This window comes from Archocentrus centrarchus, chromosome 17 (assembly GCF_007364275.1).
Source record: "Archocentrus centrarchus isolate MPI-CPG fArcCen1 chromosome 17, fArcCen1, whole genome shotgun sequence".
In the NCBI taxonomy this organism is placed as follows: Eukaryota; Metazoa; Chordata; class Actinopteri; order Cichliformes; family Cichlidae; genus Archocentrus; species Archocentrus centrarchus.
Window position 1 is genome coordinate 1,964,588 of NC_044362.1, and position 26,246 is coordinate 1,990,833.

General features: G+C 46.9%; 1 protein-coding gene across 1 annotated transcript; it reads right to left on the bottom strand.

Annotated features, from left to right (window-relative positions):
- Window positions 1–1,017: 1,017 nt before the first annotated feature.
- wdr33 (WD repeat domain 33) lies at window positions 1,018–25,674 on the bottom strand. Its single transcript, XM_030751029.1, has 21 exons — window positions 25,473–25,674; window positions 20,065–20,283; window positions 19,875–19,943; window positions 19,489–19,593; window positions 19,286–19,381; window positions 17,995–18,146; window positions 10,102–10,199; window positions 9,860–9,986; window positions 9,005–9,159; window positions 8,839–8,917; window positions 8,324–8,434; window positions 7,974–8,068; window positions 7,801–7,887; window positions 5,967–6,106; window positions 5,727–5,882; window positions 4,045–4,845; window positions 3,867–3,924; window positions 3,432–3,735; window positions 2,499–2,659; window positions 1,907–2,086; window positions 1,018–1,457 (listed from the first exon to the last, which is right to left on the bottom strand). The coding sequence occupies exons 2-21, from the start codon at window positions 20,266–20,268 to the stop codon at window positions 1,306–1,308; spliced, it is 3,330 nt and encodes a 1,109-aa protein (XP_030606889.1). The 5' UTR covers window positions 20,269–20,283; window positions 25,473–25,674; the 3' UTR covers window positions 1,018–1,305.
- Between the last annotated feature and the right edge of the window lie 572 nt (window positions 25,675–26,246).

The following is a 26,246-nucleotide window of genomic DNA, read 5'->3' on the forward strand; positions in this document are numbered from 1 at the left end:
AAATGTGTCCTCCACGTGAGGACTGCAGTTGGTTTCGTTCCTGTTCTCTGATGCCTTGTGCGCTTATGTAGACAGCACGGTCACTGAGGTCACCAGTAAACGAACCATCACCAATGCTGGACATCAGACAGGAAATGAAGTGCCCATTTCCAAATGTGTCCTTCAGTTATGATAATTACACACTCATGTCTGTGAGAATAAAAAAATCCAATGAGTAAAACTGAAGCCATTTCTGGCTTCATGGAGTCCTCCTGCAAGAGGTCAGAGAGGAGCTGCTTGCAGGGTTTCCTGTAACAGGCGCTCTAAGCCAGAATCAGGACACTGGATCACACCTGATCCTGCTGCTCCCATGTTTCAGAACAGATTTTAGGACAACCCCTCACTCTGACATCTCTGAGCTCCGAGTGCAGCAGTACTCCTGACATCCTTGGGTGGGCGGAGTCAGCGACTTCTTTTGGCCTCTTAATATCCATCAGGTGAGGGTGTGAGCAGCAGGGGCAGGCTCTTATCAAGCTTCTTATTAAACTCTAGAAATCAAGATTTCATTACAGTTTTCTGTTTACATCATTCATAAAGCCTGAAAGGGTCCAGGCTCCAGGAGCTTCTGGTTTGGTCTTAAACCTTTGGCCTCCTCTGGTTTTGATATTGATCATCACATTCACACACACAGACGTCCATTCGCCTGAACAAGGTCAGGAATTAAACAGACGCATCCTCACTTGCACCATAAATCAGCCCTCGCTCCACAAAGACACCACCTGAAACCCTTCTGAAGGTTCAGAGCTGATTTTTAAATAAGGATAATATTTCTGTGCTGATCTGATCTCACTGAGCTGCTGTAGTTAAGAACCCTGGGAACAGGAAAAAACTTTATTCAAACTGACAGAACAGGAACAGAATTTGGGTCCATGGACCCAAAAACCGCCACCAGTGACGGGTTCTGGTCTGCTGCGATGGACCTGAAGCCTTATCCAACCCCCCCACCCCCCCCGGTCCACAGGTGGAGCTGCTGTGACGACAGTTTGAAGTGTGAATCTTTATTGTCCACCTCAGTGAAAACACAGAAACATAGAAATCTGTTACAAAAAGGACAAACGGCTGCAGATGAGGTGAATAAAAGAGATGCAGGTTCAGTCTCTGCAGCACCAATCACAACCCAGCACAGGCCTCAGCCTGTCACATGACCACGAGTCCGTCAGAAAGTTCTGCTCTCAGGTCTGTGCAGGAACCGGCGGGGAGACGACCAGTGGAGAGGAGGATAATGGGACTCGTTTTGTTTTTTTCATTTCTCTCCTTTCTTCGTGACTACCGGCCCCGGCTGCCCCCCCGCGGTGCTCCTCTGGTTGGTGGTCCTCCTCTCCTGGGGCCCAATCCCGGTCCTCCTCCGGGACCCCAACCACCTCGTCCACCTCGACCAGACGGGCCATAACCGCCGTCATCCCTCTGAGGGGGGCGACCTGCTCAACGAGACACAGAGCAGGGAACATTAAATTATTAAAAACACAGAAAATATAAAAATATGTCAAGAAAATTCAACTGAAGATAAAATAGACAGATTAAAAATAGAAAAAAATCTATAACAAGTGTTATGAGAGAAAATAAGAAAAATATATTCAACTAAAAAACAAGAATGAACTCTTATTAAGAATCTTAGTAAGAACCCAGTTAAATAAAAACTACAAATACTGTCCGCTGCCTTTACCTTGGAGTCAAGGTGGCCAAGATTCAAACCTGTCCAAGATGTTTAGTAGATGCATCTATGGTATGAATTTGAATATCCTTCTTAAGTCATTACGTTCAGAATATTCAAAGCTGCCTGCCCACCCGGCGGCTTGAAGACAATCCCCAAACAATCTAAAAGCATGAAACTGTGTGTGTGTGTGTGTGTGTGTGTGTGTGCGCTCACCTCCTTCGGGTCCCGCCGAGTCATGCTCTCGGGGGTCTCCAGTTCCTGGGCCATCTTGCCAGGGACGCTTGCGGGGGGGCAGTGACGCCATGTCCATCCCTTGCATGGATGATGGGCGCTCTCGGCCAGCTGGTGACGACCCATCATGCATCTGTTGCCCGTCCCGATAACCATCGTGACCTACAGACAGGAAGTGGACAGCCAAAATAAGAGTTCAGTGTTCTTCTTTTTTTTTAAAGCCTGTCATGTCTGGCAGAACTGTAATCTGAATGCACTGGTGTGCCAAACATATTTGCTCTTTCAAGATGAGCTCTATAGGTTCTCAACAGGCTCTTCTTGTTAATGTTTGATCCTTTATTTTTTTTTTTTATATGAGTTGAGATTTTTTTTTCAAATTAAGACACAGAAGGAGACATACACCCCCGCCCAGAGTCCAGGATCGGTGTCTCTGAGGAGGTGGCGTCTCAGAGCTTATTAAAAGCCTCTGGTTCAGTTTCTTGAGACTATATTTGGGTTCTAACATGATTCTGGCCTTCCTGAGCCTGCAGTAACAGGGACTCAGCAGCAGGGACACAGGAAGAAGCAGACTCACCTCCTCCTCTGGGTGGTCCTCCTCCTCGAGGTGGCCTTCCATGGCCTCCGGTGTCCCAGCCTCGGCCCATCTCCTCTGGGCCATCGAAACCTTCCTCCTGGCCGCTGTACTCATCGGGATAACCTCGAACGCTGGGCCGGCCAGAACCGCCTCCTCTGAACCTGAAACAGTCCAAACCCGACACTCTGAGGTTCCTGAGAGTTTCAGACAACAAACAGAACCCAGAACAACATGTAGCTGAGCACAGACTGAAGATCAGACACCTTCAATTTGCAGTAAATTGTGTGCCGCAGCAGTTGTAATCCATGTTTGTGTGACTCATTCAAATATTCTCCTCCTGGAAGTGAAACTCATACAAACACATCTGCCAAAAATCCTCCTCCTCACAGCTTTCAGTCCCAAACGGACACTGAGCCTCTTCAGTGAATCAGCAGCTTTGCAACATCTGAAGAGACTCTGAGCTGCTGCAGGTGAATCTGAGCCTTCTCTGGCTCCTCAACTCAGACAGAAGCCCTCCTGCTTCAGTAAAACTCCAACCTTACTTTTCACAGGCTGTTCTCGTCTGAACGACCAGCAGAAGGCAGCACGGTTACAACACGCTGGTAAAGGAAGATGATCATTTTGCAGTCCATCTTCTGACGCAGTGGACATCCAGCATCACACGTCACATGAGGACATTTGAATTCTCGGCACACCATTCTTTCCTAACTCGTACCCACCTTTCCTTCATCGAGGTCAAGAAAAGGTGAGCAAGAAAAGGAGATGGGAGGGACTTTTGGAATGCAGCCCAGGTGAGCAGGAGGCTCATTTTTTCCATACAATTAGATGTGAGCCACCCACTGCTGGACATTAGGCACAGTGCATGAATGAAGCTATGTCTATTATTATTTACAGTCTATATGTAGCCTTCCACTCAGGCTCAGAGAGTCTCACCTGTCATCTCTCCGTCCTCTAAACCCTTCCCCACCGAACCGGTCGTCAGGTCCCCAGTTCCCTCCATTCCCTCCTCCTCGGTGTCCTCCCCCCCTGTGGCCACCTCCTCCTCCTCCCTGATATCCTGGTCCTGGCCTCCAACCTTCCTCTCTGCTGTGGAAGTCCTGGCCTCCATCAAAGTCCTGTGACCCATGTCGGCCCTGCTGGTTGTCCCCCCAGTAAGGCCCTGAGCCCTGGTCTGGTCCCCCAGGACCCTGCCGGTCTGGAGGGCCCATGTGGTGATTTGGTGGTGGGCCCCGAGGGTCTGATTGATAAGAGAAGTCAACAGTGGCTGTTAGGACTGATCAAACCTCAAGAAGACAAAACTAAAGCAGGGGCCTGATGTGGAATCCTGAGGAACACCACATCTGACTTGGGACATTTTCATAGTTTTACCTTTGCTGTTGGGCCCCTGCTGCCCCATCCCGTGCATCATGGGCCCAGAGTTCTGACCCTGCAGAGACCAAATCAAAGTCAGAGAGTCAGTCTGCATCATACGGAAACTTTATGGGATAGGGCTCCACTACTGAAACTCATCCTGGCTCAAAAACATCTGACATTTACAGGAACTCACCTGATGCTGCATGTACGGGGGCCCTTGCATGTTGCCTGGAGGTCCCTGCATGTTTCCATGGGGCCCCTGCATGTTGCCTGGAGGCCCCTGCATGTTTCCATGGGGACCTTGCATGTTACCTGGGGGCCCCTGCATGTTTCCATGGGGCCCCTGCATGTTACCTGGGGCCCCCTGCATATTTCCTGGAGGTCCATGCATCCCTCCTGGGGGCCCCTGCATGTTGCCCATACCATAGTTGTTTGGCATGTTGCCATGTGTCCTTGGTGGGGGCCCCATCATCCCACCCTGCATAGAACCCTGGGGACCCATCATGTTCCCTTGAGGTGGCATCATTCCCCCCTGAGCTGGGGGCCCTTGAGGATCCCTTGGACCCATTCCTCGAGGAGGGGGACCCATCATTCCACCAGGGGGCCCCTGCATCCCCCTGGGTCCCATACCATGGGGCCCCTGGGGACCCATATTCCTCGGAGGGCCGGGATGTCTCTGCATACCTTGGGGCCCCTGCATGTCCGGTGGGCCCATCATGCCCTGAGGTGGGCCCTGGTGAGACTGGGGTCCAGACGGTGGACCCATCTGTCCAGGGCCCATGAATGGAGGCTGCATGCCTCCAGGGCCCATGGGGGGGCCCATGTTGTTGGACATCTGTTGAGGGGGCATGTTCTGAGGACAACCCTGCTGGCCAGGAGGCATGGCACCTCCAGGACCTCCAGGGCCCGGGAAGGGGGGCAAAGAGCCCTGTCCCTGTGGGGGGCCCATGTTCCCATCAGTGTTCATCTGGTTCATTCGGTCCATCTTCATTTGCTGCAGAGGAAACAAAAACACAACCAGGGTTAGGATCAGAACAGGTTCTTGACTGCTTCCAGGCAGTTTTGGCAAATGGTAAATGGACTAGTTCTTATATAGCACTTTTCTACTCTGAGCACTCAAAGCGCTTCTGCAACACATTTACATTCACCCATCCATACAAGCACTTCCATGTGTATCTAAGCTAAGTGCTTTTATTGTCTAACATTCCAATGCTTGCGTCGGAGAGCAACTTGGGGTTCGGTATCTTGCCCAAGGATACTTTGGCATGCAGCCCAGAGCAGCCAGCAATTGAACTGACAACCTTCTGATTAGTAGGTGACCTGCTCTACCTCCTACAGCCACCCAAAAAGCCACCCATAAAAGCTTCAGTAGCTTAATGAAGGTTTCAGTGGTTTTTAAACTGGATTTTAACAAGGTTTCACTGTTTAATGGTTCTTAGTGCAGGTCGGATAATTTATCAATGTGAAAATGTCCAGAAAGTGAATGAAGAATGATGTGGAAGCAGATAACAGGGTCAAAGAAGCTGTCAGAAATGAATGCCATGAAGTATCTAAAGTGTGATTAGCTGTGTGGGCTGGAACCTGGCTCTAAAGAACGTTCAAATTGAAGATATAGCTAAATGTGTCTTAAATGTCTGCTGGTAACTTATTCTGAATGGACCAGATTTTTTTTTATTAATTATTAGTTTGCAGGTACGTGACTGTTTGATAAAGCAGGCAGATGTTTGGTCATGTTGAGGTCCTTTTGTCTGAAGATTTAGTGAAATCATGTAGTCCTAATGAGAAGCTAAAATGATCAGTAGCTGTTGACCTGTTAACTATCGTGTTTGGGTATGAGAAGCACATGTCGCCGCTGGCAGGACACAAGCTGATTACCTCCAGCAGCATGGGGTTGGTGTACTGCAGAGCCGCCATCTCCTGCTCAATTTCTGCCTGAGTTTTCTTCTTCATCTCCACTTTTTGCTCCACCTTCCGGTCTTTGGACAAATCTGCAGAAGGAGGCATCATGGGTACTTTATTCTCCGCCCAGGCCTGCAGACAAAGAGTGAAGTTTGCATTCAGCATGGTGACTGCAACACTTTCAGGATACGGAGTTCAACGGTGTCGACAGCTCACCTGTTGGAACTGTGCTGGGATCGGTTTGGCGTACGGGACTTTCTTCTGAGGGACCTTCTTGGCGTCTTTTCCCATGACCTCGTCCATGCCCCAGTCCAGCCCGGGGATGGACATTTCAACCTCAGGATCTGCCTCTTTACCTGTGGACGTGTTACACCTGTGTGAGACTGAGGAAGGCACCCTTCGGTACCATCAGTGTTGACATCACAATGTCATTGAAGTCCTCACATATCATTTGGAAGCTTTAAGAGCGTATTTACACATCACTGAGAGCAGTTTTATGATCAGAACTGGTGTGAAACTCAACAGAAAAGCTGAAATATTACGAGATAAAGCTTCAGCTTTGTGTTACATCCCATACCAGGAATGAAACATGAAACTGAAGCTTTACATGGAAAGATAACTTCGAAAACTTTGGGGACACTGAATGATAATATCATCTATAATCCAAATAAATAACAATATGGACTCCGAGTGCAGTCTTTAAAGCTGGGGTCATCAACTACATTTGTCCAAGGACAGGCAGTTACTCGGCAGACAGTGAGGGCCAGGTGCTCTCATAAAGCAAAATAAAAGTAATATTGTAACCTAAGTAATATTATCATTTGATATATCAATTGACCTTTCAAACTCAGACCACTTTTACTGACGTGATGGGGATACCGCAGTTGTGCGTGGTTGTTCTCATTATAGATATGATGAGCACAGGAAATGTTACATGAGTTTATCTCTGCACAATCTACTTTTCAGAAGTGTTTTTGTTGTTGATTTATTTTTAATAAAGAGTTCAGATGCAAAAACTTCTAAATCTGCCTTTTAAAAGAGTTTTGTTTTTATCTGGACTTTATGGTAAAGTTCAGTAATTTCATTTCACAGGCAGTCGTGAGGTGAGGTTCAAAAATGTAAATATAGTAATTTACCTTCTTTTTAGTAACTAATATTCTGTTTTGTGGCAAAGCCAGCTAAATCTTCAGTCCGTCCTCTGCCCAGTGTGAATGAAGGCAAAAGGCACAAATATCAGACTCTGATAAAAAAAGATTTCTATACAGATTCACACAGCACAGCTGCGATGGCACAAAACGGCAGCACATTTATTTTAACAATAACAGAATAGTAGATAACAGGCCGCGTGACAACCAAGGGATGCAGATGCTGAGCCGTCCGGTCTCCCCGCGAGCAGACAGTGTGGGAGACCCTCGCAGGCCGGGGAGTAGGCTCGGCAGCCAGTAACGATCGTTCTACAGGCTCACCGACGGAAACCTCGTTACGATTTTCACTTCCTTTAGTTAGACAAGTTTGATCGTTGAACATTTTTCTACACAAAACAAGTCACCTTCAGCTGTGTTTACAATGTGATCACACCAACAAAAGCCAGCTGCTCAGTGAAAATACTTGAAGTCACATGGTCCAATCTTGCATTCTGATTGGTTCTAGGGACATGGAGGCTTTTTATGGGAATAATTCAGACTAGTCAGAGACTTAACAGGTTACATGATTGACTGGCATATAGCACACGTGGGAAGGATGGCGTTTAGTGGCTTTAGCATCTGAACACTTCAAATTTTTTCCTCCTCACTAGGCTAATCTTGATTTCAGTAATATTTGGGGGGGCCAGATGAAAAGGCCAGATGTGGCCCGCAGGCCTCCAGTTGACGTTCACTGCTGTACACTGACCCGACGTTCTAAAATGATCCATTCATGAAACATGAGATGGTCAAATGTGGCTCTAACTCTTCCTGATCTTTTTCTGATGTTTTTTGAATGCAAGCTGAAATATTTAAGATACGCCCCTCTCTCTCAATGAAGTCAAAGTTCTAAGATATTCCGGGCTTACTGCTTTGCTCTTGCTCCATGGCCGCCTTTAGCTGCTCAGGGATGCCCATTCCGGGGATGGCGGCGATGCTGTTCGGCTCCACGTCGTCTGAAAAAACAAAGGCGCATAGGACGATCAGCCGAGAATAGATAAACCCATAAATACCTAAGATTTATTTGTCCTCTGCAGCTCACCGTACTCCACGCCGTCCTCCGACATCCCGGGCAGCAGGTTCAGGTTGTAACGGTCTCTCATCTTATCGCCAGGTCGGTTCCTCGTCCAGAACTTACTGAAAATGTTAAAGATGGGAGCAGACTTCAGGGATGGATCCAATAATCAGCCTCCTCTTCTCCACCTCCTCCATGTTGTTCTGCAGCTGGTAGTCCTAGTTCTGCTCAGGAACCCCAGCCCCACCCCCAAGAACCGAACCAGAGCAACCACCAGCAGCTGCCCTCCAACATGGAGGAGGAGACTTTCAAAATAAGAGCCAGTCGGAAATGAATCACTGGATGGATGTAAAACATATGCCCAGGTGTGTGCGTACCTGGTGTGGTCGTTGGAGCCGGAGCACAGGATGTGCCCCAGCGGGTGCCAGGCCAGACTCCAGATCATTCCCTCGTGAGCCATCTCCATCCCTCCGACCTCCTTCTCCACCCTGAGATCACGAACAGAAAAATTCAAACTCCCGGCGTAGCCGCTGAGACTGCTGTACAGAAGGCTGTGGTTCAGTACATGACCACAAGGTGGAGCTATTATTCTGGTTTGAAGTGTATTCCAGTACTGATAATCGTGCTACTGGTAACCTTGGTCTGACTACCTGAGCCACACCTGGGTCTCGTTTTTAATAGTTTGAATGGCTTAGGCCACGCCCACAAATGCTTATTAGTCAGTCATGAAGAATGATACTTGATACCTCAGATCAAACATGGGTGCAGTGACAGGCATCACCCAATGAGCATATGCACCAACTCTGGTGAATCAAGTGTGACCTTTACATTCAAAATGGCAGGAGCATTTTTAGGATGCGAATGGGCGTGGCCTATACCGATCTCTTCATACCCGGTGTGCCAGAAGAGCAGCGATCCATCGGAGCCTCCGCTGGCAAACAGGCCTTCGTGGACAGGATGCCACGCCACCGCTGACAACACAGAGAGAGGACAGCAGTGAGAATGAGAAGGGGTGGGGCCAGACCCTAACATTCACCTGAAGCGTACCCCATGCTCACCTGTGGCCTCCTTCTTGTGTCCCCTGAACACCTGCAGCTCCTCCTTCAGGTTTCTGATGTCAAACAGTTTGCACAGGTGGTCACGTGACGCCGTCAGCAGCCAGTTACCGTTCAAGTTCCACTTCACCTCCATCACTGTGTTCTTGTGGGCGTGGCTGAGGAGAGATGCACTTTCAGTTTGTGCTCATGCAAACAAATCATGTTTTTCTATTTTTCTCAGCTTCTTTTCTACTTTGGTGTTTATTATAAGGAGTTAAGTCTTGTTTCATGTTCTGGCTGTGACTCCGGGATGAACGGCACTGATCATCGAGCTGCAGTCAGTCATCGCTTCAATTAAAAACAGTTTCAAGCTTCTGCACCCTGACGCTACAAGAGGTGGGATCTTTGAATAAAAACCTACATGCAGCACCACCCTCTGCAACACCCAACAGGGCAGAGAGCCTCATTGGACTTCTGACTGCAGTTTGAAAAACCTTTATTTGTTATCTAAAGTACAGTTACAGTCTGCATGTTTTCATATATAACTATGACTCCTAAAATCATGTAATAGTTGTATTTGAGTAACTTTAGGACCAGCTGACAGAGGATGTACTTCCTGTTTCATGACATTCAAACTGTTTACAGGTGAATGATCTGACTCGGCAGCAGCTCTGCACGGGCCGTGTGGCACATTCATGGTAAGAGCCTCGATCTGTGTGTTTGGGAGAATTTATTATTTCCCACAATTCTTAAACACAACATCTCTGATTTTAACACCCAGGAGCTGCTTTGTGTTGATTTTCAGACTTTTTTGACCCTCAGGACCCTGTTTTCACTTAAGTTTGGGTCAAGGTCAGCGGTCAGCAGTGGACTCACAGTGTAGCCAGACTCTGTCCCGTCTTCGGGTCCCAGAACTTGATTGGCTGCTGGCTGTCTTTGCTGCCCGACACCACCAGGCCTTTAGTGGGGTGCCAGTCGACACACTTTACATCAGCACCGTGACCTGAGGGCACACACACACACACACACACACACAGGTGAACTCTATATTACAGGAAAAGATGGAGCTGAAGCTAAACTGCAGCCGGCTGATCTGAGAGTTCACATTTGGTTTGTACCTCTGAGGATCCGCTCCTCGTGGCAGCGCAGGAAGTCCCAGATCCGCACCGTCCCGTCGTCCGAGCAGGTGGCAAATTTATTATCAGTCGGAGAGAAACTGGAGACGAAGAGGAGGGAGGAGTCAAACGTGTGTCTACCAGCAGCCAATCACAGCAAAGATTCATTAATAATGTGACACACAAACATGCAGGAGCCCCTGGGGTCAGAGGTCACACAGTGAGGTAAAGTGCACACCCACAACTTATTTCTAGTGAATAACTAATTGACATCCTTCACGACCCATCAGAGGGCCCCGCCCCACAGTTAACTGCCTCCTAAAAACTGTGTCCTGATTCATGTAATAGGAGGAGGGGGTGTGACCTCATAGGAAACCACAGCTGACCGATCAGCTGAAACTCTCAGAGCCCCGATCCCAGTTTCTATTTCAGGATGATTGATCAGCTGATGGCATCAAGCTGATGGCATCTGAGTTTTGATGTTCTTGTCTGAGCGGTACAGCAGGAAGTATTCTGTGTACTGCAGAAAAAAGTACAAGCAGGAGGCTCAGCAGCCCTCCCCTCCTGCAGACCTTCCAGCTGTGTGTCAGGTCTTCATCTGGAGCAGAAGCTCACTGCTGCACATGTGAAGCCTTTAAACACCTGAGAGCCGGACACGTCCCTCAGTGCTCGCAGTTTCTGGGACGACACGAATAACAGTTGAAGAACAGGCGAAGAAAATAAGGGGATGCTGAAACCGTGGAGATGCCACCGGCTGAGAGAACAGAGAGCTCTGATTGGTCAGTTACAGAGTGACGGGTCTGAGTTTAACGACCTCCACACCTCAAACTATCAGACTTCAGAGCACCGGTCGGGATTTTACTGCGACGCTGATCATTTGAATCACTCATTTAGCGGCAGCAGCTGCTTGCTTCCCCCCCCAGGAAACTTTATTTAACCAACACTGTCGTCTTGTCGGGCTCATAAAGCAGGATGTGAAATAAAGTTTAAGTTTCTCAGACTTCCTTCTGCTGTCGCAGCAGCTGTTTAGCTTGGATTTAATTTGGTAGAGTTACCAGTAACTAAATAATCCTAACCCCGCGTTCGGCTCTCACTTGGACGGTCCAATCAGATCAGCGAACTCAGGAAGCAGAAGAGCACACAGACCCTCCAGACGGGAGAACACAACAGCATTCATATTTAGGTCTAAATTCCTTTTACTGCACGTTCTTGTTTTTAACGACGGAAACTTTAAAATATTTTGGGCCAGAAAAGGAAAACACTGATTTTTATTTTGCTTCTGATGTTCAAGGATGCTTCCTGTAGAGTTTCAGTTTTTCATTTATTGGAATTTTTTTTGTAAAAGTTTATTTTAAATTTTTAGTTTTAGTGCAGTGCGTGGTACACATCACCTGATTTAAACACACGACTAAGCGCTCACTCCCTTATTTTATCTAAAATGATCAGGTTACTGACCAGCTGTCTCTAAGTAGCTTTATAACTTCCTCTGGATCAGAAATGAAGGTTCTACGGTCGCCTGTAGCTTTAATGAAGGAGTCTACGCTGCAGCATCCTCCCACATCTGGAAAGCCGAGAGAGAGAGAGAGACGGCCCGACTCTCAAGAGGTTTGAAGGCTCTATACTCTTTAGGAAGACTGAGGAAGAGCTTTGTGTTTAAACTTTAATGCTGTGAAGGTTTAATCTGAGAACAGAAGTGCTGAAATGCACCGCACTCTGAGAACCCTGGTTCTAGAGGAAGTTCTCAGCTTGGACACAAACACTTCAAACAGCCAACATCACCACATCTGGACATCCGAGGTCTTCGCAGGGAGAAACACTGTAACCCGACGACTGACCCAGGTCAGACTGAACTGCTCCTCATCCTCCTCCTCTAAGCAGCTGCTGCTCTAATGGCTCCTCCTGCTGGACACTCACTGACACTGCACCGAGTTCAGGCGTGAAGGAAGGCCTGAACACGCGTCTCTGAGGAGCAGGGCTGCAGAAACTGATCTGCCTGATCAATGATCATGTGAACATGAACAACTTCATTTGGGGGGGATTTTGCTTTCTGTTACTTCTTTAAATTAATATTTCCTTTTAGCTTTAATAAAAAAAATTTTTTAAAAAGCAGCCTGAGGTGGTGTCAGGACAGCAGATGTTGTCCTAAAGCAGCTCCATAAAGAAACCTGTGCAGGCAACATCTGCTAAATGTCAGTTACGTTACCAGAAAGAAACGCCAAAACCAAAGCTGAGCTTTTATTAACCAAACTGACACTGAGAGGAGCGAACCTTAAAGGACAACGCAAACTACAATCACACAGTGCTGAACTGTGTGGACAGCTGGGACTCCCTAACTGAACTTTGACCCTCTGACTACATGCAGCGGGAGCAGAGGATTATGGGTGGGGTTGAAATGTACTGAGTAATGTATTAGAAGTATGAGGCGGAGCTGTCCATATACTTTTGTACTCTTTATTTTCTGTTTCCTGTGATTATTTTCAAAAGAAAGGTCACAGCAGCAGAGAAACAGCAGCCAGACACGAGTCGGCCGAGGTTCATCACGAGCACGTTAACGAGCCATCGATGGTGAAAGAAAACCTGGAGCTTAATGACAGCTGAAAGCAGCACAGGCAGTGAAACCTGCAGCGAGTTTCAGGCCCTTTTTTTTTTTAATGAATTTTGATCCTCGTACCTTCATCAGTCCAGCAGAGATCCACATGAATGCTACACCCACTCTGAGAGCCACAGCTTAACATCTATAGAAAAACCTGAATGTTGGATCTGGGTAAACTTTGATGGTCGGTATTAGGATGTGGGACGAGTGGCAGAACAAGGTAGAGCATATCAAAGGTCTTCTCTGACCTCAGGATGGTCTTCCTGCTGTGATTTCCCACTGTAATCATTTTCAGCCCTGAAAGGTTCATGCGGATGTCCTCGGTACTTTGGAAGGTACAAGAAAAAATGCTCCAGAACTGAACCCACCCGTGTGCACCTGAAGGGATCTCTGAAAATACCCATGAAGGTAAAATGTCCATCCAGCCACCTTCTTCTACTTCACCACTTCAGGGTCGCCGAAGCCTAGAGGGCGAGAGGCAGGGCACAACCTGGACAGGTTGCCGGCCAGTCACTCACACCTGTGGGCAATTTACAGTCACCAGGTAACGTAACCCCACTGACTGCAGGTCTCTGGACTGTGGGAGAAAGCTGGAGTACCGGAGAGAACCCACGCAGACATGGGGAGAACATGCAAACTCTGATCTGATGGGGGGATTTGAACCCAGGACCTTCATGATGTGGCTTCATTAAATCTAAAGAGAGCTGGATCTGAGGGGGCCAGGTGGGGTCCATTGCCCCCTGATATCCACATTTACTCTCTCACACACACACACACACACGCAAAACTGGTGCTGCTGGGAGAACCATGTGAGTGTGGTTAAAGTGGGCTCTGGGTGTGAATACACACTTCAGTTTAACTGAAATAACATCAGCTGATATCACAACACCTGCATCTACTGTCTCGTTACCCTCAGAGATTCAGTCACTGTCTGCTGTTGAAATGAGCTCATTGTGTCGTTCACGTCGCCATCGTGCTGTATTTATTGGGCTGTTAGCGCTTCCTGCTTCGGCTGCAGGCACATTTGAAACAAAGTTCATCTTAAATATAAAAACTGAAATGCGAACAGCAGCAAGCAAACTTATTTCATTTGCACTTTTTTTTTTTAATTTAGTGTCCGTGAGTTTCCTCTTCCAGTTTAGTTTGAGCTGCAGTGGAATAAAATATTACCAGACTAACAGATGATTAAACTGAAGAGATTTCCTCTTTATTTGTATTTTATTTTGTTTTCAAGTTCATAAAATCATTTGTTGCTTTTAATTTTTATTTTCTAGTTTATTCTTTAGTTTAGTTTCAGTGAACTATAATAATCTTCAGTCTGGGGACACTCGGCATCTCGGCAGCCTGACGAGGCTTTAGTGCAGATGTTTGTGGAGCCCTGACACACACACACACACACACACACACACACACACACACACACACACCTGTTTCAGAACAAACAAGCCTGTCTCCAGTCCCAGCCCTTCGTGTCACAGATCTGCATTATTGTTTTTATTGAGGTCACATGACAACTCTCCAGGCCAGTTTGAAAAACTGAGGCTCGGGTTACAATGACACACCTGCCAGTTCTTAGAGGGGCTTTCTTGGCTGTCATGGTGACAGCAAACATGCCAGACACAAAGTAAACTGACTGCAACACATCAGCTTCACAAACAGACTCACACTGCAAGGCTTTAAATCTGAACTACTCAGCGAGCCCTCTGAAAGAACCACATGCTTCCCTCCCCACCAGGAGGGGGAACCAGAGGCGGCCTGGCCAACGCGTTTCTATACCTGACAGGCTGCAAAGTACCGGCTCACATTTTACTGCTTCTTACAAACCTGCAGCTCTTGAGGTAAAGTGGATCAATATTGTGGACTCTTTGTTAACACCCCGGTTATCACCAGAAAGAAAAAGAAAAAAAAGGCCAGGCTCACACACTGAAACAGACTTTTTAACTTTCCAAAGAGCACCACCAACAAAAGCTATCTGAATCCAGGAAGTGCTACTCTGGAAAAAAGAAAACAAAAAAAAAAAGACTTTGTAACGTTCCCTCGTGTTGCCTCCTCTCAGAGTCAAACACTGAATGGTGACTTCCTGATATCTGCAGGCCTATCGAGTCCAGCCAGCCAGCCAATCACACAATAAAAGCATCATCACCATGGATACAGTGCATGTCTGACAGGTCTGATTTTGAGACACAGATGAATTTGATCGAGGCAGCGTGTGAAGGAACAGTTATTAGTTATAAAAAAAGTGGATCTTCACAGTTTGAGACACGCCTGAAAGCAAAGCGCTGTCTGAGCCCAAACACTCATGAGAACTAGAGCGACCGGAGCCAACGGGCTGAAAAGAGAAACCAAAGAAATATCCGTCCGATAGGATCCGCAAACTCTAAACTGCCCCCCCGTCTACCACAACAAATCATCGGGATCATCGCCATCCTGAAGCTTCCGCCTGCTGCAGCCCCGTTTCAAACACCCTCCCATGCCGCACTGATGTACTCACTGAACTTGATGCTCTATCATGTTTAAATCTTACTAGGATTAAGACTTTTAGCAGTATTTATCATAAAAGACCGCTGGTGCCCACCTGATGCACAGGCCCATTCAGGTGAGTCTAAAAGAAATGATCGGAGACGTGATCAATAAAAAGCTTCTGTGACACTGATGGAGCTTCCAGGAGAGCGGGATGTGCAGGTTTTCCGTGCAATGCTTTGGCAAATTAAGCTTCAGAGAAACGACCTGGACACGTTTACCTGCCGCCTCTCTGCGCATCAGGCTCATTCACACGCTTCATTCTGTAATTAAGGCTCTTTTTGCTTACTGATCTCACCTTCCTGGCTTCTCTTTTCAGTGTTACTTAATTAGTCTCAATAGAACATGCACATCCAAAGTAAAGGGTGCAGGAAAATGACAGAAAATGTCAGGAAGGTCATTATGAGGTCGCCACAGCTCAAAGTGCTTCTCAGGTGATTTGAACAGTCTGTGCTGGGTAAAAAAAGTAACACCGGAATCAGTGGAAAACAGAATTCTGCACACCAGAACACTCCTTTAAAAATATTTAATCTAAACAGAAAGATGAAACTTTAGTCACTTGTTTGTAAGGTCTGTTTAGATTAAATATTTTTCAAGGAGCGTTCTGGTGTGCAGAATTCTGTTTTCCACTGATTCCGGTGTTACTTTTTTTACCCAGCACAGACTGTTCAAATCACCTGAGAAGCACTTTGAGCTGTGGCGACCTCATAATGACCTTCCTGACTGAAATAGAACTGCTGCACAGACTGAAATCAGTTCTGTTCAGCTTTATTTATTTATCCCAACAGACGACAGCTTGAGGTGCTTTCTATTGTAACAGATGTGAATCTGCCAAACACATTTAACTTTTACATGCTGTGGACTCAGAAATATATTATATATTTTTATTTTCAGAACTCTCATTATGTAGTAAGTGAAATGTATCACTGTATCTCCTGTAGCACAGCAGACGCTGCCAAAAATAAAACAGGAAGGGGTTAAAATAGAATTCAAACAGAATCAGAAATAAATGTGTACAGCTGTAAATCGGAGAAAATCGAAGGCTAAACAGGTGAGTGTTTAGCTGGGATTATAAACTGGGAGCAGGTGAGCTAACGTGGAGGTGGTCCCGGTCAGGTGTGTGAGCAGCTGATGTTCACAGGAACTCAAACATTTTTAACATCAGGACTTTCACATGGATCCTGACCTGCCTGCACAGGTGAAAACCCTTTCTGCCCAACAGCAGTGCTCTACGCCACTGGCCCCGCCCACTATGGGGTAAAAAGAACAGGAAGCTACACTAGTGGGACCACCTTCAAGGTTTTTCCAGTGGAAAGAAAACAGCTTTGATTCCATCTGTGAGCTGAAACATTTTCACAGCGTGCAGCTGAGAGACAGTGCGATTCAATGCCAGTGTGAGGATTACTGTTTTTACCTCACCTGCTGTACACAACATGCTTCTTATGCATGAATAACCCGGAGCTTCACGTCTAGGGGAGATTTCATGTTTTTTTGAATGTGCTCCAGGTCATAGGTCAGGTTTCGTCTTCTGTGAGCTGCTCCCCTTCAGCGTAGAGGACGTTTCGCCCAGGCTGGGAAATATAACAACCTGAGCGAAACAATGACAAGCTCACAGCTCTGAGCCGCACCTTTTTGCTCGTTTCACTTTGGGTCTAACAGCTTAACAACACTTAAGCTTTCATCCTCCTGAACCCTCTGAGCGCTCTCCACCACCTGCTGCAGGAGCTTCAGTTAGTCTCTGCTGCAGTTTTTAGGAGTTACTCATTAAAAGTGCTGCAGCTTATCACGCTCACGTTTTACCCACGGGCCCAGCTGCTGCACTGAGCTAAACTAACAGTTCCATCTAATTACATATTTATGCTAAGGTAGGCTAACAGCTCCCCCGGCTACAGCCTTTAGCCTGGCTTAGCATGCCAGGTTAACAGTTTCCCCCAGCTAGTCTTTACACTGAGTTAGGTCAATGGTTAGTGCCTTTACGCTAAGCTAGGCTAACAATTCCCCCTAGTTACAGCCTGTATGCTAAGCTAGGCTTCCTTGTGGACTTCTATGAACTGAAGCACTAGCTCTGAGAATCATGGGTAATGTAGTTCTTCCCCTCATGCTAAAAAAAAAAAAAAAAAAAAACTCTTTGGCCAAATGTTACAGTGTCACCTGACAGTGAGGTAATAGGAGGTGGACAGAACAGGAACACCTGCAGAGGACTTAGGAGTGTCATACTTGCTGACATCACTCTGTACAATTGTTCCTGCCAGGGTCAAAGTTCAGTTTTCTGGTCCCAGCTGCTCCCCCTACGATTGACTAACCAGGACCAGCAAACCAAGCCCGGAGTCCCGCTGTGTGAAGTCATCTGTACCCTAATGGTGTCACAAATTTGAAGGCCCAGCTGCATTATGGGAAAGATAGGATCCCTGTGTTTAAGGTGCAGACTTGGAGTTCAAACCTTTATTTAAAAAGCTACAGTTTTATTTTATTCATCCCTGCTCAAACTTTATTGGAGCCTTTATTGATCTCCTCTCCACCCACAGCACGGGCGCGCCAGCAGCAGATAATCAATGAGTGATCACTTTATTTGTGTACACAGATAACAGCTCATCACCCACAGCAGGAAGAATATCAACAACAGATCACTGCAGTGTTGCAACAGCACACGCTTACATCTGTCATTAATCAACCACAACACACAACATGAGGCGGCGCCCCCGTGTGGCCGACGGGGGCGCAGCACAGACTGTGAGCAGCACAGACTGGCCTGAACTACAGAGAAGGGGAGATTGGGTATAAACCTGGCTTCTCTAATCGCCTCCTTGTGAGCCTGGAACATCTTCACGTTGTTCATGTTGGACTGCCAGTACTTCACGTAGCCGCCGTGGTCTGCTGTTAGCATCCACATATCGTTATGAGACCACGTCATGGCCCGGACCGGACTGTCGTGTGCCTGCAGGGCAGAGGAAAGGAGGAGGATGTTAAGTACAGGTGAACACAGGTAAGGCCTGCTGCCAGCTGAGGCACCATGGGCACATCTTTCATTACAGTCTTCACTTCCTGTCCTAGACACATGATGTCAGTGTCAGCTGCATCCATCGGCTGTTTGTACTTTACAGGACAACAGCCAGTTAAAATCCTTAAAGGGCACATATCATGCTTTTAAATCCTTCATTTTCATATGTAAATCATTCATTGCGGTCTGTGTAAAGTAGAACTGCAATGCATTGGTCTGATTTCCTCGTTATTGTAGCTCCACAGACCCCTCTTTTACACCTTTTCTGAGCTACGTCTTAGAGCAGCTCATTTTGGTGCGGTCTCTTTAAATGTGAATAAGACATTTCACGCCCCGCCCCCCTCCAGGTCGCAGAGCGTTTCACTCCACCCCGCTCGGCCATTTTTGTAGTTTGATAGCAGCGATACAATTATCTACCGGCAGAGAAACCTGCACTTCGAAGAGGCTCTGATGCCAGGGGCAATGTAAGGAATCGTGTGGGTTAATACACCCAACTACAGAACATTTTGACTTGTCTACTTGCAACTTCGGCATAACTTAACTTGGACTACAAAACTGCTGCGAGGAAAAAAAAAAAGGCGGATTCACGAAATCGGTAAGCCGGAAGTCCATGTCCTTGTTTAGCAGTTAAACAGCAAATACTGTGACGTAAGAGGAAAGAAAACATAGAGAAAACTGAACAGACTGAAAAATATGACCCAAAAAGAATATAAAGATTTATACGCAGCACCAGGACAGCATGCCTTTAAATTTCCTGCACTGCTACACACTCAAAGTACACAACAAAATGTATTTAAGGGCTAAAAAAGTGGATTTTGCATGATATGTCTCCTTTAATGATTGTGAAGCTCCACCCACCTGCTCCTCTCAGCCTGACCCCACTGCTTCACATTAAAAGCTTTCTGTTTGCTTTTATTGTGAACAGATCTGCAACAGCAGCAATCTGTTACAGCTGTCGCTCAGCATTTGTATTTTCTTTTATTTTGCAATTCTGGCCCTAAGGATTCTGAACTTCCTGTCTGAAGCAGACGTGCAGGAGGACCGAAGGCCTCCGTTTTGATTCGACAGATGTTTACCTGTAAAATGGTCTCGAAGTTGAAGGTAAGTCCATTCCACAGAGTGAACTCCCCACTGGAGGCTCCGGTCACCAAGCGGCGGCCTTCGGGCGTCCACTGGAGACGGACAGGAAACACAAACGCCAGCAGTCACATGTCAAATATCCAGAGCAAAGATTCATTTCTGCTGCACAAACAGGAGAACAGGAAGTACTGGGGCTCACCCTGATGACGAACACGGGACACTTGACTTTGTTGGTGGAGGTTCGGACGAACTTGGTGGTGACCGCATTCATTGGGTTGCTCAACATGCCGATGGGAGGAACGAGCTGCAGGTGAGACGTTTTACATTAATATCATTAAACACCCGTGTGGCACGTGGATGGCATAAAACAAACACTTTTACTGCCCAAAAAAACTCAGACCGCTTCATTACATCCACCCTGTGAACTCAGTCATGTTTAAACTCATCCATCATACTTTCACAGTCTCTTTCACAGCTTTACTGAACATATTTGTTGAATAATATGAGCTGACATGGCGCTGTCTGAGACAATCTGATGGAGTGATTGAGGGCTGCGGCGCCTCCTGTTGGCAGAATGAGACTCACATCATTGTAAAATCCTGCGTCGGGTTGGATCACCCTGAAATCTCGATGGTCTCGCTGCCACAAACGGTTCTGCAGAGAACACACACACACACACAGTGAGGACTAAAGCCTGAAAACGGAACATCTGCCAACCTGCTTCCATCTCCACCTCCAGAACTGCAAGTTTAAATAAAGTTTTACAGGCGCGTACCTCCAAGTATCTGATGACGGATGGGTTGTAGTCGATGGTCTTGCGGTTCACAGCCTTCCTCATACGCTTGCCATCGAATGTGAGCTGCTGCATGGCTTGCTGCTGCGCGAAGTCCGGCCTCTTGTAGAACACCTGCCGCGGTGCCTGGTGCTGGAAACGCGGCATGTGGAAGAAACGCTGCGGCGAGCCCACGTCTGTCGCCATGATAACCAGCTAAACCTGCAGGAGGAGAGCAGAGAGCCGGCGGTTAGACGTCAGTCAGAAACCTGGAATAGTGTGGAAAAATATCCAGTGTTGTTACTCCTAAACCAACAGGGAGATGAGGACTGACATCAGGAGAAGGTTGATGATGTTCTCCGGATTAGAACTGTAGCTGCTCGTTAATGAGGACAGAAGAAAATAATTCCAAGCAGATCCGGGAACCTTCATACAGTCCTGGATAGAATGGAGCTCAGTCGAGTCATTCTACTTCAGCAAGTTTTAAAAAAAAAAAAAAAAAAAAAAAAAAAGTCTAAATTGTCTCAGATTTCCTGCTGGGACAATGAGAGCGAGCAGCACAGAGTTTGGAACCAGCATGAACAGAAACCTGCTCTTTGTGGGTCTGCGCCATGCTGTCACACCTGGGGAACATCAGCCTGAAGCTGGATGAAGATGTGAAACATTCAGCTGATACAGACCTCTGAACCTGCTGTCATCTCATACATTTCCACCACCAAGGTGCCGGTGCCAGTTTCAATGAACCAGTGAAACGCTTAACAAGCCTGCGATTCCACTGCGGTTTGTGAACTGATCCTTTACGTATGAGTGTGGGCGGGTCTTCGTCACAGAAGTCGAAGAGCACAAATGTGGGAGAGCACGCTCCTCTTTCTCGTGGTGCGCGGCACAAGTTAAACAGCAAGACGACAAGTATGCACTTTGTGTCCTTTTATCTGTTATGAACTGATACAAAGCAGCAAGTTCAGCCTTAGAGCCCAACCTAATTCACAGCCGTGAAAACTGCATCGCTTTCCTCATGTAGTGTATTACATGAGAAAAGCGATGCAGTTTTCACGGTGAAACAGCGGTAGAAAACTTTACGTTGAGACTGCAAAGTCACGCCCTTCTGCTGCTTTCGTCACAGGTTCCTGGCTCAAGACCAGCTAGCTTGCAGAGCCTGAGTTGAACCCGTTTTACTGCCGGTGCCAGTAAAATCGGCACCCTGTCCGTGGAAAAAGGGCCTGAATGTTCTCTGCAGCCCAAATGGTTACAGCGTTCTGGTAATGTGAAGCACATGGTAAGCTAGGAGGAGCTGATTTTGCTGATGGTAATGGAGGTACAGTCATTCACAGAGCACCTGTAAAATGGACACACTGCCAGGCTCGTGGGAAATAAAGGCTTCAGAAGTGGCACTTTAACCTGGACTTGATGCAGGAACATGTGAGATGGTCAGGTGGGAGGTGTCTGATGAACTGGAACGACCCACTATTATACTTTATTCTACAGATATGAACATGATGAAAACTTTTAGCCATGATAACATTAGACTAAATGGGTCAAATGGAAAAGTAGCAAGATGGTCGAGTGATGAACAAGGAAAAGAAAGGGTGAAGAAGAGAAACCAATGCTCAGATTTCAGTGTTGCACTCAGCTGCCATCTCATTGGTATTAGTCAGAATTCCTCATATTATGCTTTTTAAACACTTCCTCCTACATTCTCACACAGCTGTCACGAGGACTCACTTTTCTGTCAGCATTTATTGATTCATTTTCCTTTTATTGTTTTTAAACAGACACTGATAGAACACAGAAGATGGTCAGACCCTGGTGCAGGTGACAGGAAGTTCACGCGGTCCTGCTTTTAAACCTGATGACATTAAAGAGGTTCCCTGCAGCATTCCACAAAAATCCAGAAAAAGTTTGCTGAGCCTCTCCAGACTTCCACAGGCCAAAAGCAGAATCAACTCTGGGTGTGGTTCGCTTGTTGCGCATCACTCCCAGGATTCGGTTGCCTGGGTAATCCTTTAGCGTATCTATCAGCAGTATCCACTGCTCTTATTGGTAGCTGCTTCAACTGCTCAACTCAAAGTTGAGAAAGTATCTTGTGACCCGCCCACTTCACGGTGCCTGGCGTTTCTGTGGTCTGTTTGCCGTGATCAGAGTTAAACCTGCCGCTGAACCTCCTCCTGCAGGGGGCGACTTCAGCGGGGAACGACAAAGTGCCAAACATTTGACTTCAGTTCTCTCATTTTTGTACCTGCTGGAGGTCAAAGTACTCACTGAATTTAAACTCTGAGAAGCACATGGACAAAAAAAAAAAAAAACACATCCTGGTGCTCCCAGTCCAGCTTCTGGAAGCTCCAAACTCTCTCTGAAGAACTTCTGATGTCTGAATGAATCCTTAAATTAATTCATTTCTCTGAGTTTTATTTCCATGCCTTAAGTTACTGCAGATCCATCACATCTAAAATAAAAATAAAAAAGCTCAGATGGATTTAAATAATGCTTCAGAAAAAAAAGATGTAATAAAATAACTGAAGAAAAACATCTTCACAATGCTTGATTGTTTTTTTTTTTTAAAAAACACATCTGCACTGTGATTAATTTAAGACCAACGCTGCCGTACCTCCCAGGCTGGCAGCCTAACACTTCTCCAGGAAAACTCCCATATTCTTCATCACCCTGGCACTTTACTAGGAATACTCAAGAGTACATGCAGTATTGGATGTGATGAATGGCGCAGGACCAGTAAAACTGTCGGGTTAGTCGTCTGCTGCCTGTTACGACCACTCACAGGTATGAGCTCACCTGTGAAGAAAAGCCTGACTAAGAAACATTTTCTCACAGTCGGTATTTTCACATTAACAGAAAAAAGCAGCAATAAAGCCCCGCTCTCAGTGGTACAGGAAGCAGCAGGATGGTGATGCTAGAGGTATCAGGTCACACAGATTAGCGACTAAAAACAGGGGTCCTCCCTGTACAGCCTGCAGTTCGGGGGGGGGGGGCTGGATGGGCCGAACTGCCCCAATCCAACCATCAATCAAACCAGCAGATTCCACCTTCAATCTGTGAGCATGAGCTGCTTTATTCTGTGTGCAGATCATCAGTCAAACTGAATGATTCTCACTATGAGGAGAGAATACAGAGAGCCTCTAAACACACCAACAGAAACTGCAGCAAACGGAGCCGTCTGATGTAACATGAAGTCGCTGACTTCAATCAGCGCTTCAGGAACCTTTAATGGATGATCCAGATATCTACATCACCATACAAACATCTTCATCCAAATCATTTGAGCTGGATAAACCAGGCTGGCCTCTGTGTGCAGGGACCATCTGCAAAGTGCAGCACTACAAAAATATTAGGTTTGCACCACACAGTCGCCAAAATCCCCTCACATGCCTCTGTGGATCAAAACAAAGCCATGAACCACCACCAAAAACCAATAGAAGACAAATCAGAAGGTTTAAAAATTAAAATATAAGAACAAAGCTGAATAATCTGAAGCAGCAGTTTTGTCTCGTTTTAAATGATTTCCCAACTCGCACGTCTGGATCCTGCACTGCAGCGTGGAACCATTTCCACCTCGTTAAAGCTGCCACGTTCAACATTATTCAAGTAATGAGTGAAAAGAAAAACAGAATCATCGATTCATTTCATGCTCATGACCACATGATCAGGTCTGTTTCATCAAAGCAATCGATCCAAGCTGGGTTTATTTTTTTTTTTTTAAGAAAACCCTTACACCCAGGGGGGTCAAATGTGCACCAAAGGGTCCCGTCTGGCCCCCTGGACAGTTCACTGAAGCCTTCAGATGCCTTTTGGCTGCATCCTCTCACTGATGTTAGTGTGGCTGAAACTCCCGGGGCTTCATCACAGCTTTGGCAGTGTTGGCGTTACTTATGTTACTGTGAGCGAGCAGAGCAACAACTTAGAAATGGCACTACTTTTGCTTTTTTTCCCTCCACAGCTGAGGGCTGTGATTAGTGCAGCAACAAAAGCTAAGGGTGCTGCATGAAGGGGGCTAAAACTCAATTTAAGTCAAAATTATGAGGAAGAACTCTGGAAAAGACTTTCAGTCAAGGAAGCACATTGATTCACCTTTCAAGGCTCAGTGGGAAAAAAATTCATACGTTCTGGAACGGAAACCTCGTAAGAAATGTTTTGATAACACCAGCTACACCTTTCCATATCATTAAGATGAGCAAACCACAATGAGAATGAGTCGCCCTCCATGGTGCAGTGACAGATGATCTGATCTCACTGATGGGGGGGCATCTACCCTTCCCCAGGACCCATGTGAGAAGCAGACTGTTGTGGATTGCTGCACCAATAAGCTGAACTCAGTTCTGCTAAGTATTAATTTTATCCCTTCATAAGCTTATTGGTGCGACATCAGTCCCAGTTTGTCACGTGGGCCGCAGGGATAGTTAGCTGCTCCACAGCGTGCAACAGCAAAGTAAAACACAAACCAAAATAAATATTCAGTAATAGCGTATGAGGAGGTGCAGGCGAGCACGGGAATGTGTGTAGCGCTTTCTGGTGTTGCACACTGCCGGCTCAGAGCAGGGGGTGACCTGTGTGTGTGTGTGTGTGTGTGTGTGTGGCCTGCCCCACTGTTAATGACGGAACGACTCATTTCTTTGGAATACAACTGAGAGGTTACGCCGAGAGAGACACTTTGACCAGTAAGTCAATCCGGCTGATCTCAATACTGATCCCTAAGAAGCTTTTGGACTTCGAAGAGATGCTGCCGTAAATATTCAGGGGAGACCTAATTTACCGGAAACTTTGTTTATCGTGAAGCGGTGAGTTTGGAGGCGCTGACAGTGTTTACACATCTGAAACTACAACACATCTCACGTTTTCTCTGCTCTCCATCTCACGAGAGGCCCAGCAGGGGCTCCTCCGTGTTCTCCTGAGAGGTCAGAGACACCGAGTGGAAGAACGAAGGGTTTAAAGCTCCGGTCCTGTAGGACGCTGCTTACAGGCGGCACCCCGCAAACCCTCAGACCGAGTCCCAGAACGACAACGCGGACAGTTTACTGTAAAACACCGCATGCGCCACGCGGAGGACACCTCACAAGAGCACCTGAGAGACATGTGGGGCACAGCGGCTTCACCTGCGAAGGTGAAACACCGCCGCAGCCGTGTGTCCCGGAGTGAAAAGCTCCCGGTCCGGCCGTAGAGGCTCCGCTAATGCGGCTAACCCTGTTAGCACGAGCTAACCATTAACATGCGGCTCCGCCAGGAAACGCTCCGCAGCCCACGGGTCTCCGAGCGCAGGTACAGGTGGGATTTAAACGCTAAGATGAGACGACGCAGGTGTACCAGGAGCGTGCGAGCTCAGGTGTTGCGCGTTGTTAGGAGGCCGGGGTTAAATGGCGGCCGGAGCGGAACAACAACGCGCCGCCGCAGCTGCGTGAACTCACCGACAGTATCCACAGCAGGGGCTATCTAGCGCTCATGGAGCGTCGCGGTTCTTCGTAAAGTTGCTCTCCGCAGAAGTGCGGGCTTCTAACTGCATTCAGCTCGGATCGGAGCTCGCTGGGCCCTCAGCCTCTCGCTCAGCCTCCCGCGGACTCCATCACGGTGCTTCTTCTCGTCCAGCTGCACGGCATGCCGGGAGATTTTCCCAACGGTCGAGAGAGCGTTGAGTCGTCGCGCAAAGTATTCCGGGAAATTGAGTTTTATTGTTTAAAAAAAAAAAAACAACCCTCCAACCATTTTTTGCAAGCTGTAAAGAGGGACGATCATTCTTACTCATTTTTAGTAAGAATGATTGTCCAGCGCGACTCGGTTCGGTCAAATCTTCACTAGGCTGCCAGGCTCCGCTACGTGGGGATTCTGAGCCGCTCATTATGCCGTCTGTGTTCAGATGTGTTCAGATCTCTTTATTTTATGACCACCCAGCAAAAATGGCATCAAAAAGGTGTTTCACTCACAAACAGCCAGGCCTTTTGGGACGGATAAAATAAGAATTTTGCTGGATGTGTGCTTCAATGTTATTTCCATGGCATATAAAGCTAACAAGTTATCGAGTTAAGTATAATATTAGCCAGAAACCCCTATGGTCATACAGGAATGTCCGACTACGGTTCTTACCATAATAATGCCAATCACAGAAAGTGACAGTGTTTTTAAAACTACAGTCAGGTGCAAACTCTCGGATGTGTAAGGAAGCACGTTTTACTGCACAACTATAT

Excerpts from the sequence above, each read along its gene's own strand:
- wdr33 (XM_030751029.1), bottom strand. The coding sequence starts at position 20,268 with ATGGCGACAGACGTGGGCTCGCCGCAGCGTTTCTTCCACATGCCGCGT. Across the intron at positions 19,594-19,874 it reads ACGCAGGATTTTACAATGAT|CTCGTTCCTCCCATCGGCAT; the intron begins GTGAGTCTCATT and ends TCTCACCTGCAG. Across the intron at positions 19,382-19,488 it reads GTCCCGTGTTCGTCATCAGG|TGGACGCCCGAAGGCCGCCG; the intron begins GTGAGCCCCAGT and ends GTCCGTCTCCAG.